General features: G+C 33.7%; 1 protein-coding gene across 7 annotated transcripts in view; it reads left to right on the top strand.

Annotated features, from left to right (window-relative positions):
• LOC129747527 (sphingomyelin phosphodiesterase) overlaps positions 1 to 14742 on the top strand; it is a 78177-nt gene extending 63435 nt beyond the window's left edge. For 3 of the 7 annotated variants that reach the window (XR_008737521.1, XR_008737520.1, XR_008737519.1), the window contains 7 exons: positions 1983 to 2175; positions 2254 to 3786; positions 3839 to 3948; positions 12955 to 13139; positions 13212 to 13394; positions 13657 to 13956; positions 14021 to 14742. Coding sequence is in view for 3 of the 7 variants with exons in the window: in XM_055741788.1 (XP_055597763.1) it covers positions 2112 to 2175; positions 2254 to 3786; positions 3839 to 3948; positions 12955 to 13139; positions 13212 to 13394; positions 13657 to 13801 (2220 nt within the window). In the remaining 4 variants the exon portion in view is untranslated. The other 4 variants (XR_008737518.1, XM_055741790.1, XM_055741789.1 and 1 more) reach the window with 4 other exon arrangements.
• The last annotated feature ends 89 nt before the right edge of the window (positions 14743 to 14831 follow it).

Genomic DNA, 14831 nt, shown 5'->3' with positions numbered 1-14831 from the left:
TCTCATATAGGTACTCAAAAAATGATTTTTCATTATCATTTGGATCAATATATGATCTGTTGATTTAATAATAAATAATAATTATCAAACACCCCCTCATGCCAAATTTGTATCCATTTTTTCGATTAGTTCTCCAGTTATGTTTAAAAATTATATGGGAGTTATCTTCCTCTCTCCCTACTGGAAGGAGTGATTGCTGCGAAATATTCATTCAAACAATGTACAATGTACAATGTACAAATGTATAATGTACAAAATTGTAAGAAAGGCCTCCACCCTCCTTCCTATCCACCTACTTGAAAGAAGGAGGGGGTTTAAAAAAAATCATAGAAAAAATTTCTCGTACCCAAATACCACCCCATGCCGAATTTGATACCATTTGCTTGATAGGTTCTCGAGTCATGCAAACATTTTTTGTTTGTTTGGGAGTCCCCTCCTCGCTACCTGTAAGTGAGAAGATCTCGAACCATAAGGTTCCCCGGCCCCCAATACCCTCACCTGCCAAGTTTCATACAAATCGCTTCAGCAGTTTCCAAGTCTATAAGGAACAGACATACAAACATTCATTTTTATATATAGTTAGATCGATTCATGAACCCGTAGATGAACTACAAGCGTTTTCGTGGGACTAAAAATTTGTGATATGTTGAATGTTAAAGGAGACTCTATCCTTTATTAAAGGAGACTTGATCCTTTCATCATCCTTAGCTTTGGCAAAACTATGCAAAATCTAGAGTTAAAAGTTCTATTGATTTTTTGGCCGTATTAGTTTATATTTCATAGTTTGTAAGTGTCAGAAAAAAAGAATTCTGAAAGCTTATCTACTACCCTATATTTACTGCATTTTTAAAGCCGCAATTTTATAATTTTTAGATAAAAGCAATATTTTTAGGAGTTTTTATCAGGAAATTATTGAATAAATATTAGTCATTGGATAAATATTAATAATTTAGTGCTTAGCATTCAGAAAAAAAATATACTTTTTTGGACTCGAGGGATCAAGTGAACTCATAGCATACATTTTGGAAACCTTCAAATCACATTTTGTTAGATTTTTCAAACAAAGAACAATAACTCAAACAATTAAATTTAATTTTTTTTTTTACATAACAGGTTTGTTGTTTTGTTCTATTAGCTAAATTTTTCTAGAACATTTGATCTATTTATGAAAGATATTCCAGTTTCGAGATAAAGAGCTGAGGAATCAACTATCCTCAGGGTTCAAGTATCCTCATTCTTCCCTATAGATTAATATTATGATATATACATAATGGGGAATCAATATGAAAATTTTCAAAGTTATGTTAATTACAAAAAACAAACCAAATTATAGCTGTATGTATTTAGTTCTATTGCCTCTCAACGAAATTCGCCACTTTTATGGGGTTCCCGCTATTTTTTCTGTACAGGTTTATATTTGAAAGAACTAAGTGAATTTACCTTTTTTAGTACATATCCAACCGAATTACCTATACCACAACTTTACTAGAATTCAAACACTAAAACTATAATCAAACGAAGCTAAAAAGTTAAAAAAAAACTTTTACGCGTAGTTGATGATTTCCTTCCAAATGCTTCTTTCTCATCAGCAATAGTGTTTGTATTAGAGTTTCATACCAATATTTTTTTGGGATTTGGAACTCCGAATTGAACAGTTCTAAAAATTGTTGAATAAAAATCAAATTTTATTTATTTAAAGCTGGATGAATTTTTTAGCTTTCAAACGAAGAAAACATTTTAAAATTTATAAACTTAAAAGATGATTATTGATGATCGTCTGTAGTATTGTATGCTTTACATTTTTTTTTCTTTTTTCTATATTATATTTAAATAAACAAAACTAGCATCTATTACAGAATAAATTTCTACCAATATACCTAGTATTTAAAAAATTTAAAAATTATAAACAAAAAAACTTTCATGTCGGTGCGATAATCCGACCCTGACTAATGTGGTTGTTTCCTGTTTTATTTGCTTTCCAGGGCTTCGGGGAACGTGTATGCTGACGAAGATCAGCAATTGATCACAGCGCCGCGTTGGTTTGATTTGAAGTCGAGGGTCCGTCTGTTGCTGCAGTCACAAATGATAAGGCTAAGCGTTTCGAGATAATCATGAGTCAGTACTACTTCCCGATTGTCCTGGTTTTTCTGCTGGAACTGTTACGAATAACTCACTGTAAGTGCACTTGATTGGGGACGATTTTATGTAGTTATTTCTAAGTGAGAGAAGATAACATTATCCTATTTATTTTAGCACATCCATTCATCTTCAGTGCGTCGTCGGGTCAAACTTCGCGAAGATCTTTAATTGAATGGGTTCAACCGGAGGATAATTGGGACATTCAGACGGTGCCCAGGAGCATACACCCGGTGATAGAGAAACGCCAAAATGATCATCAGTTACCACCGACCACCTATCAGGTGATCGATTCCGAGAATCACGATGAAAAATTGTTGAAGAAAATGCTACAGGCCCGAGATAATGCTACAGCTAGGACCCTTTTCTATTACAACAAGGAAGAGTCACACCTGCCGCCACTTCTAACGAAAACGATAAAGTATTTCAACCTACAACAGGTTGCTTTCGAACTTGAAACCAGTGTAATGTCCCAGGTGTCGTGTACGGCATGCAAAGCTGGTGCTGGTCTGCTACAACATTATATCAAAACTGGAAAGAGCAAAGAAGAGATAATTAAAACGATCTACCACTACTGTGTCAACTTAAAAATTCAATCTCCTCGCGTCTGTGAAGGCGTTAGTCAGCTGTTCGGAGTTGAAGTTATCTATGTGCTGAAACGAGTAACCATAGGACCGGATGAGATCTGTAGCTTCATCATTGGTGATGCTTGTGGTGACATCTACAATCCTTACCACGAATGGGAAGTTGAGTTTCCACCGGTTGCGAAGCCAGAAGTTAAAGAACTTACTCTTCCTACTGAATCTGCTCCGGTGTTCAAGGTGCTGCACATCTCCGATACCCATTACGATCCTTACTATGCCGAGGGTTCCAATGCCGATTGCAACGAACCTCTGTGCTGCAGACTTACAAATGGGCGACCCACAACTCCCAACGGAGCTGCTGGAAAATGGGGTGACTACAGGAAATGCGACACTCCTCAACGAACAGTAGATCACATGCTGAACCACATCGCAGAAACACACTCCGACATCGATTTCATCATTTGGACTGGAGACCTGCCACCTCACGATGTCTGGAACCAAACCAAGGAGGAAAACCTCAAAGTCCTCAAAGAAACGGTAAAGCAAATGTCCGAGAAATTCCCCGGTATCCCAATCTTTCCTGCCCTCGGAAACCACGAGAGCGCTCCGGTCAACAGCTTCCCACCACCATACGTTCAACAGGTGGACACCTCAATATCCTGGCTGTACGACGAACTAGACGTACAATGGCGACGATGGCTGCCGGCTAGCGTATCTCACACGGTCCGTCGAGGTGCCTTCTATTCGGTCCTGGTCCGGCCCGGCTACCGGATCATCTCCATGAACATGAACTACTGTAACAACAAAAACTGGTGGCTTCTGCTGAACTCCACCGATCCTGCTACCGAGCTACAGTGGTTCATCTACGAGCTACAGAGTGCAGAATTCGCCAACGAGAAGGTGCACGTCATCGGTCACATTCCACCAGGGCATTCAGACTGTCTGAAAGTGTGGAGCAGAAACTACTACAAAATCATATCCCGCTACGAGAGTACGATCGTGGCACAGTTCTTCGGGCATACGCACTTCGATGAGTTCGAGGTGTTCTATGATCCTAATGACCTAAGTATGGCGGTCATCTGATGATGTAAATGGGTTTTTAAAGATTTTTATTTTAGGTCGAGCTACAAGCATTGCGTACATTGGACCTTCGGTTTCGCCATATTACAATCTCAATCCAGGTTATCGAATTTACTACGTCGATGGTGATCATGAGCAGACTACACGGGTGAGTTGAGGTTCAGAGATTTTATTGTAAGTACATGTAGAAGAAAACGAGATATTGCCGTGGACTAAATCTGTACGGAATCATGTGATTTGCAATCGTCTACAATTTTTAGAATTTTCTATAATGTTTTATGGATTAATAATCTAGGCCTCTCTAAATGTCCTTATTTGCTTCTCTGGTAAGAAATTTATATTGCAGTAAAATTTCCATTACGAATGATGAATTTTCCTGTGCCACTATTTTCGCATTTTATTTTTTTATTTTGTTTCATAAAGTAACAAAATAACAACAGTTATGCTTAACATTGAATAGGCGACCTTTTTTTCAATTTTATATCTTTTGGTTTCGTATATCATTCATGTTAAAAATAATATAAAAGACAAAATTGAAGGTTTAAATTAGTTTGCAATAAATTTAAAATAATCTTCTTTTACAGAATGCATCCGAAAACTCTATTCCTTTTTAACGTTGAAGATAGCGAAAGTAACTTGACGCTTTATAAGAAAAAACATTCTAATCTCAGAATATCACAAAATAAAAGTTTAAGAAAAACCAATTTAAGGAATTGAGAATTAACTCAAATCGAACAAGTATGGCTTTCAAAAACTCATAATAGATTCATTTTTCTCACGCAATTGTTTGGATATCTACATTTATTTTGGCACCCCTTAGTTTGTATTGGCCCCGGTGTACCTAAGCTTGCCAGATTGCCCGGTTTCACCCGAACTTGCCCGGATATTTGACTTAAAGTATAGGAAAAGTCTGTTCCAGCCCGGTTGTCCCAATTTCGTTGAAAAAAAAAACGGATTTTGTCCGGATTGATCGGATTCACTTTATTAGATAAATCTTACCAAACATTTTAAATTGAGTTAATACTTTTATTGAATTTTGCGTCCAAAATCAATTTTTTGAACAGGCTTTATCTAAATCATGGTGTAGAGGATAGATGAAATAAAGATAATGAAAAGGAAATAAAAAAAATATTAACAACTAAATGAAAGAAATACACATTTTATTAAAAAATATCGAAAAGGTTATAAAATAAGGTTTAAATAAGCATCGTAGTATTATCGTGCATACTAAGATTGTGTGAAAATGAACAAGAGTGCATAAGCAGAAGAAATGGTCAGTTGATTCGCGGCTATTGATGAAAACGGTTGTGTTTCCAGTTGTTTAATTTGTGACTGTGGTGAGGTCAAAGTTAAGAAAAATTCAAATGACTCAACCGGCGAATTCGACACATGGGTGGCCAAATCACGGCATGCGGGCCACATGTGGCTTGTGACCAACATTTTGTGGCCCGCGAAGCTCATTTTGAAAAGGCCATGTTCTAATAGTTTGTCGGTTTCCTTGATCTGCGTATATCATTTGAAAAAATATATTAGAATCTACTCGTACTAAAATCAAAACAAACATCTGAAAATCTCTTTGAACTGATATGAGCCAAAGGGGTAAGAGTGTATAATAACTGATTTCGAGGAAACACGCATGAGCGGGCCTCATACAGTGAGCGAAATAAGAATAGCACCACTATGTGTTTTGCTTGTTAAAATATGAATGATTGATAGTTACGAAAATTTTTCTTCCACAGATTGTTCTGAATTGCTTAACGGATAAATCAAGCATAAGTTTACATTTTTTGGACGTAACAATTGGCGTTGAGGACCAAAAATGTGGAAAAGGGGTGCGAAATAAGAATAGAACCACTTGAGTTTTTCTAACAAAAACAAGATTATTTTCAAAAATTTACTGTGTAAAAAGGAATAATAATGCTTCTACGAGTTATTTGAATAGATAACTGCATTTTAGGAGTTTTCCAGAATTCCAAAGGATTTCAAAGGTTTTAAAATGGGGGTTTTAAAAGATGCTCCTCTAGCGTTCAGGAATTAAATATTTGAGCTGTAATTCTTCATCAAATTACTAACTTTCTTCATTAAAATGGCGTGAAATGATGAAACAAACATTCGGGATTAATTTTTGATCAGAAAAAATAGGATGGAAATCAAACATTTTGATTTTGTTCAGTAAACCACACTTTTTTCCAGTTTCAAGTCGTAGATGGCAGCACTATCTTCAAGTTAACACCAAATTTTGTCTCAATATTGATTTTCCAGGTTTATTTAGGCCCATATTCATCATTTTGAGGTATTTTCCCATTACAGTTTTGTGTAAGTTTACGCTGCAGAAAGCTTTTCCGGACTTGCAAAAGAATCACCAGCACAAAAATGTTCAACCGCCAAAATTCCTGCTCATCTCAACTTCCAATTCAATTGCAAATCATACCAATAATATTGCTAGCCGTCTGGTCCATTAAGCTGCATCCCAAAGTATAACTTTATTCTGATAATCGGTCCAAAAAATTCTCTTTTAGTGACCTTGATGCAATTCAATTTTTTTTTTTTTTAGTGATCTTAAAATTTTCCAAAGTGTTCACACGGTACATGTATTTATTTCTTAACCAAAATCGTCCAGCACTTCCTTATTAATCCCAAATATTCGAAAATGGGCATGAATTTGGTTTAATGGAAAGATAGGGCTGCCATCTATGACTTAAAACTAGAGAAATAGTGTTTGATTATCAAAAAACATTAGTATTTTTGAATTCCAACCTGCTTTTTGGATTCAAACTCAGCCTCAAATCTTTGTTTCATCATTTCGCATCATACTTATGAATGTTAATGAAAAAATCAAGCAGTTTGATAAAGTTTTATAGCTCAACTATCTAATTCCTTAACGCTAGAGGAGCATCTTTTAAAACCTTTGAAATCCTTTGGAATTCTGGAAAACTCCTAAAATGCAGTTACCTATTCAAATAACTCGTAGAAGCATTATTATTCCTTTTTACACAGTAAATTTTTAAAAATAATCTAGTTTTTGTTGGAAAAACTCAAGTGGTTCTATTTTTATTTCGCACCCCTTTTTCACATTATTGGTCCTCAACGCCAATTGCTACGTCCAAAAAAAGTAAACTTATGCTTGATTTATCCGTTAAGCAATTCAGAACAATCTGTGGAAGAAAATTTTCGTAATTTTCAATCATTCATATTTTAACAAGCAAAACACATAGTGGTGCTATTCTTATTTCGCTCACTGTATAATTTTACAAAAAAGGTAACCGTTACTGTATAAAAACAATTACAATTAAAATTTTTGAATTATCAAAATTCAAATTCAAATTAATTCAAATTATACTTTTACAACAACTTCAACCATTCGTAACATGAATTTTATATCAGTAACTTCGTTCATCCATCCGAATTAAATAACTTTGGCAAGTATAATCTGTATTTTTTGTTGTTGTTTTTTAAGCTTTAACAAAAGGGGTACTAAAACCAAATCCAAATATAGTATAATTGGCATCTTGCTCTGTATTTATGAAGGTCAATAATGAAAAACTAGACCGAATTTACTGTTAGGTAGTAAAATTCAACTAGAACCGGTTTGGTACTGACAAATCTCTCAGAAGAACGATTTTTTTTTTAGCAAAATTTGACTTGAAAAAGGTACAATGATTAAAAAAGACTCAAAATCCTATTTATTTTGTTCATAGAAGGCCTGCCAAATTCACGTGTCAAGTCGAGATATTGAAAAATTTGGAAAGAGTTGGATTGAGTTGAGGTTGAGGTCCGTACTTTGAAAAATCAATATTTTTTATGATGCAACTAGAGTTTGTTGAAAAAATTATTCATTTAAATGTCAATACCTGGTAAACGCTTTTTAATCAACAATACCATTCTGCGTTTTTTATTAATTTTTGTCTATCAATTTTTTCAAGGAAAACGGTGAACTAGAAAACTTTTGAAAATGGGCGGTCAATTTCTTATATTTGGAAACCATAAAATTGACTTTATGTCCATTGTAAACCGATGAGATTTTAAATGCCTTGGAAGAGATTGACGTACATATGTTAGGAGGCATAATTCATTTCGTATTGCGTTATATCTATACTATTTTTTAAATGGAGCAAAATTTGTAAAAATATGCAAGTAACAAAAACGACTTGATGAATCTATGATAACGTTGCCAGAGTTCTTTCAGCACGTATCCGAGCCGGAAAAATCCGGACTATTTTCATCTAAAAACCTGGCAAAATCCGGGCATTTGATTTCAAATTGTCGACCAAAACTCCAGGTAATATCAATAGCAAAAAAACTTGAAAAAAATGTCCATCAAAAGTTATCAGCAGATTTTAAATCATATTTTGGGCTTCTACAAAACCTAACATGATATTATATTCATAGAACTAACTAAAAATTCTCATTTTGGATGCATAATTAAACATACTTTTACAATACAATTTTTTTATTTTGTTCGTATTGGCTAAAAGGTGAATAAATCTGAACATTTTTCAATGAAATCCGGCAACCGCGCCGACTCGGACAAATTTTGTATTAAATATCCGGGCAAACTCGGATAAAACCGGGCAACCTGCCAAGTTTAATCTTTACTCGATGTGATCTAGGCAAATGTTTCTATAGCATTTGCAAAAATCTGCTATTATTTTTTCGAATACTCCAGAACAGGGCCGTAGGAAGAACCGACTCATGGGGGGGGGGGTTGATGACTGATTTTTACCTATGATTTTTTGTCCAACAGTACACGAATACAAAGTCAAATGCAAAATCAAAGATTTTAACCTTTGATAAAAATAAATAAAATTTTCAAAAAAAAGTAGGAGATAAAATCATCAGATTTTCGGTTCAAATTTTCTTAATGCAACCTGAAAAAAATTAACGATTTTAAAATGAAATTTAAAAAAACTGCAATATTAACACATTGTGGACCAAATATGAGATATCTCATCTTTCGCTTGCCGCTAGTATGCTTTATTAAAAAGCATAATTCGAACATTATTAATCTAATAATGAAACCTCATTACAAAATTGACCACAACACTTCCCGTTATTCAAATATCTGTATTTAATTAGCAGAATTTTGATTATTGGTTTCAGAAAAATAAAATGCCGAATTTTGGTGTCCCTAACGTGTTAATAATGTTAAACAATACACGGGGAAAATATAGAATTTTGGGCAGATTTGTTAGGCGAAAATGTTTCTTCAACAGCAAATATTTTTCATCAAGAATCAATTCCATAATAAAAATCCGGTGGATGATTTTTTTTAAATGAAATTTGGATTTTTTTTTTCGGACCAAAAACTAAAATTCTACCTTTTATTTGTGATTTTTAACTAAATTCTGTTGAAAAACTAATTTTGTTTTAAAATTGGAAATCTGGAAATTGAATTGACAAGCCATCTTAACACATTAAGAACCACAAAGAAATCTATGACGAGAAACACCGAAATTCGGTGTTCTATATCTCAGAAACCACTGGACCAAATTTCACAAATTTAGCATTTTTAAGTTACAGCAAATGTTGTGTTCAATTTGTCCAATAAAATTAAACACTTAAATTCAGTCCATTCGAGTTATACTTCAAAGTGTAGCACACTATTGGCAAACGAAAAAAACGAGATATCTCATATTTGGTCTGCAATGTGTTAAGTTCATGATCTTTTGAATTCCTCAACAATTGATGTTGATTGCAAGATTTATCTACAAGCTAAATAACCTATTTCTGACTTTTGAATCTGCATTCTGAATCTGAATTCTGAACCTGAATTCAAAAATTGTGCTTTAAATTTGTATCCGATTTTTCATAAGATTTCTGAAACGTTAAAAAAATACGATTTTCAAATCTTAATACAGATCGGAAATTTATGAGCCCAGTTTTAGAGCCCTCATTCATGAATCTGTTGTTTAAATTCTGTAGTTCAGGTTTAATCTTAATTTAATATTTAATTTATTAATTTTTAATCTGTATTGTGAATCAGAATTAAAATATGAATGTAAAAGATCCAAATCTGACTTTTCAATTTTGGATTGTCATTTCTGAATTTGGGGTGAGGATAAAGTTTAAAAACCTCGAATTTGAATATTAAACAAAATTTTTCTATTTTCATATTCGGAAAACAATTATCAAAATATTGAAAATGCATTAAATCTCGAAAAACATGATTCAAATTTGATATGAAATGCAAAACCAAATTTTAACAAGGATTCCAAAACTGCTTTCAGTTCTTATTTCTTATGATTATTCAAACTGAAAATCAAGAATCCTGAACTAGATACAGAACCCAAAAAACGGATAAATTTTGGTTATGGGAATTATGGAATCAGAACCTCCGAAGTGGGTTTAATTTTATTCAAAATTTAATATTCAGACCTGAATTTCGATGAACAAGTGAGTAAATTTTGAAAAAGTGTAGCAGAATTTGGGACTTGGGGTGGGTTTTTGAGGTTTTGGCATTAGTTCTAGTCTAGATTGTTACTATTGATTAACCTTACTCTATTATCATAATTTGGTTCTGAATTTAAAATTTTGAGTGTAGAGTAGATACCTCGCTTGCTGTTTTGGGTCCTCATGGGGGGGAATTTAACCCCCAAACCCCCCCCCCCCCCCTTCCCCCCCCCCCCCGTTCCTACGGCCATGCTCCAGAACAATTTGTTTTTTTTTGGCCCGCCAGCCTATCTCGTTTCTGAAATTTGGCCCGCCTGTTGAAAGTGTTGGCCACCCTTGATATTAATAATAATGAATGATTTTTTTAAGCCTAAAATGCGATTTAATATGATGTAATTTGATGAAAAAAAAATCATTTGTTTTCTTTTTAATTTTAGTTGAATAGTTCTGTGATTTTGACTAAATTTGCCAGAATATTGCCCGGTTTTCGTTTGACAATTTTGGAATAAAATGCCCAGATTTTGCCGTGTTTTCAGATAAAATTGTCCTGATCTGCCCGGTGTATATTGTGCCTCTAATACAATCAAACTATTCTTAATAATAATTCATAGTTTGCATCAAAAATTTTAATTCCTCAACAAAAACTGAAAAAAAATCATGATTATTAAGATGAATTGGTAATGCGAAATTGCTCTGAGAACAACATACGAATAAAATGATGAAAATATATTTTTTAATACAATTCACAAATAAGTCTCAAACATCATGTTCGGCAAATGTTAATGTCGTTTTGATATCCATTTTTGCTATTTTCAGGGAACGGGAGGTTCTCTATTGCGATTTTTTGTGTATTTCTCGATATTTTCAAATTCGAGGGAAAATTATAAATTCAGAATCATAATCAAAACATTATGATTTCAAAAAAAAATAGCTTATCTTACCTTCATATATAAAATTAAAATTAAAATTAAAATTAAAACTTCTTATTGAGCATCACAACTGAAGTTTCAATTTCCTAAATAGATTGCATAATAATAAATGAAGTTATGTTTCTTATGCACAAATTTGTCTCACTCTTGATTTCTCATCCTTCAAAATTAGTTATGAAATGCAAAAGAAATACATAGAGAAATTAATAAATCGTTATTTTAATTTTGAACCCGATTTAATTTTATTTCGTTTCAAATCTATCACATCAAATATTCATATCATGGATGAAAAAATGCAGGTACTGCAAAATAGCAAATTCTTCTAAAGATTTCTTTATTCTGGTTAGCAACAAAATGTGATTATCTAGGCAAAATCTGAAACTTTCGGGAATTTGCCTCAATGCAGAATAATAAATAGATTCAAACTCATTTTTTCGTTTTTCATGTAGGTTATCGATGACTGATTTCACTCTAAACTGAGTAATTTTAAAACTTTTGAGCGCCATACCCCTAAATCTAGAGTTGGTGGACATTGTCTGACAAAAAAAATGATTAGGATGCAAAAATTTTCCAAAATCTGTTTTTCTATTTTTCCCAGAAGTTCCCAGCTGAACTCCAGCTATAAATTCTATTTAAAAAATACATTCTTAAACTGAAACTTTTATTATTCAAATCGCAATTGATTAAGACTTTTCATTAAGGAATAGTTTTAACTATCAGAAACTAACCCTTAATTTAATTTTTTTTTATTATATTCAAAAATTGTACAAAAAATGGAATTAATGTGTACAAATGGAAAAAAAAACTCTTTTTCACTTTTTTCATAAATTCTTTGTAAGGACCGCGAATGACTTCTGGTCGCAGCGGACCCTCCCCTACAAGGAAAAAAAACACCCGTTGAATAACTTTCAGATTTTCTAGCGTAAATCATATTAGTTACACTCAAAAGTTGATATGCAGAATGACGAAAACAAAATTGTTCATCAGAGAAAATAGAATTCGGATTAATGTAAATCATCATTATTCAAAAAAAAAAACTCTCTCAAATAGTTTACATAAAGAGAAGGCATACTAATTGGTCGATAACTTGAAGGCTCTGAAGCACATTTCCCAGGAGTTACTTTAGCATTTTTCCATTCATTGGGGAAACAAGCATTCGTTGAAGATTTTTAACTAAAAAGTTTAAAGTGCTTCCAAGTAATTTTTTTTTGTATATCAATTGAAGTTTATCAAGTTTTGTCTCGCAGAACTTTCAAATACCTATTGCCTTAAAAGAATATCATCCTATTCTAGAGAAATTTGAGCATCAATTACTTACTACCTACTGTTAAATTAAAATCATGAGCAGACTCAAATTGTTGGACTTATTTTTGAGCTGTTTCTGCGTTAGTTGAAAGAAGTTTATTTCCATCTTTCAAAGTAGGAATTGGCTTCTGAAGCTTTTTCAAAATGTTTGTAAATTTCCGAAAAGGATTTGAGATGGGTTTTATGTCCTCTACTGCTTTTGCGAAAATTTTATTGCGGATAACATATAAACGACGTTAGATCTCTTTTTGAAGGTAGCAATAAATATTTTTTTAATAAAGATCTCTAGTTCGTTAATATTGGCGTCGACGAATGTTCTTCAGTCGTATCAAAAACGGAAGATCATCATCGATCAAAGGTTGATTAAATTTACCATTTTATCAAATCGATTGTGGAGGGATTGCTAATTGAATAGAAACAAGTATGCCCTTTGGATTTTAAACAGTATAAAAACAGCTGCAGAATAGTCATTAAATAAAATATTCCCACTGGAATAGAATCAGATACTAATTCAACTGTTTTTTTTTCAGCTCGTGGTTGATCACGAATCATGGATCATGAACCTGAAGGAGGCCAACCTGTACGACTACCCGATCTGGTACAAGCTGTACTCGACCCGGGCGGCCTACGCCATGCGGGGACTGCGGCCAGCCGACTGGGACATGCTGATCAACAACATGACCGACAACAAGGAACTGTTCGATCTGTATTATAAGTATGGGATTTGGGGTTTTCTGGAAGATAGAATTTACTATCGTTTGAATCTTTTTTTGATTATTTGTTTAAGACACTACTGGAAAAACTCACCCGTGCGGCCGGAATGCGACTACGAGTGCCGGAAGCGGATATTGTGCGATGCCAAAAGTGGGCGCAGCCACGACCGGAAATACTTCTGCGAGGACGTGGAGGCCAAGATCGACGAGAACAACAAGGGCTGGCGGGAATGGATTTTCAGCTCGATTTCGTCTTCGTATGTACACTATAAAAAATTATTTTGATCCCATATGCAGATTTGCACTAATTGATCGTAATCGCTTCTTTTTTACCACACCTTACTGTAAAATTTTACACGCTTTACTGTAAATTTACACGCTCACTAGTTTGAAGCTTAGTTTACTTGGAGTTGTTGTCTGATAGTTAAGCGAAATTTTGTTTGTAACGATTATGTAAATAAAAATATATTCAGCTTCCAAAATAAAGTTCAATTTACGGTGATGGTTCAATTTTTACAGCGTCAAATCTTCCGAACACAAATCAGAGCCGGTTGGTGATCTAGCCAATTCACATGAGGACGAAGCTGAGCACCTTCAACGCTTGATTGACGCTGCCCACGAGAAGAATAAGGAGACGCCTCTCGTCCAACTGGTTAAGGGATGAACACGTGTTAAATATACGCATTTAAATGTTAGCATTTGTTTTCGCACCAATTCTTTTTGTAAATAACTGCTTTAAATATGCATATATTTGTAAAATAAAAAAAATCAATGGCTTCTGCTTTTTATTAGGTTGTGGAAATTCATCGCAAAAACTTGGTAAATGGCAGTAAAATTTAAAAAACAAAAAACATTCCCCTAATCCTTGATACTCTCCCCGCAGATTTTCATACGCCCTATCAGGTCTGACGCGGATATTCTGGCGCAAACGATGACCTCCACCAGCCGAAAGTTGAATAGCACCCCGCGGTTGAATGAATGAGTAGTATTTTGGAATTGGATACAGGACGCCAGCATTACCTCCTACTAATTGATATTAGCAAAAATACAATAACAAAAACAGTGACCATCAAACTTAACTGGAAGCTCAAACAGTTTAACAAGTGATTGATCATGTTTTGTTTTATTTAAATTTTTGAGAAAAAGGAAGTAATTGACCAGACATTCTAAAACAACAGATAACGATGCAGGAAACAGACGTCCTTACTTGTACAAATATTAACCATTAAATTGTTCCATGTTCCAATTAGAATCGGCAACGATCCAGTTAATGACTCTCACGTCGCATAACCGCTTTTAACATAAATACAACACCCCATTGAGTTGGATTACGTCCATTCTCTAAGAAAAAAGCTGCTGAAATCGGGGAAATCTCATCATTGTGAAACCCAGTGTTCAATAAATCTACCTTGTTATCGAATTCCGATTAAAGATGGATTTGTAGAATTTAACGAGAACCTTTGGAGCGATAGAGTATTAAAATTTGAACCGCTGAAAATAAAAGTCAACTATATAACTAAACGCATCCTTCAAACAAACGACTGTGTAAATACAAGATTTAAAATTTACCAAAATAAATTATTTCTATTGTACTGTATACTGGGCTTAAGTTATTTTGATGACAATTTCCATAAAGTGTTCGAAATTTTTGTTAGAACCACTCGGTACGTATGTCGAATTAAGATTTGACTCTG

Source organism: Uranotaenia lowii, chromosome 2 (genome assembly GCF_029784155.1).
Source record: "Uranotaenia lowii strain MFRU-FL chromosome 2, ASM2978415v1, whole genome shotgun sequence".
In the NCBI taxonomy this organism is placed as follows: domain Eukaryota; kingdom Metazoa; phylum Arthropoda; class Insecta; order Diptera; family Culicidae; genus Uranotaenia; species Uranotaenia lowii.
The sequence above is the reverse complement of the archived record's forward strand: the minus strand, read 5'-3'. Positions and strand labels throughout refer to the sequence as shown.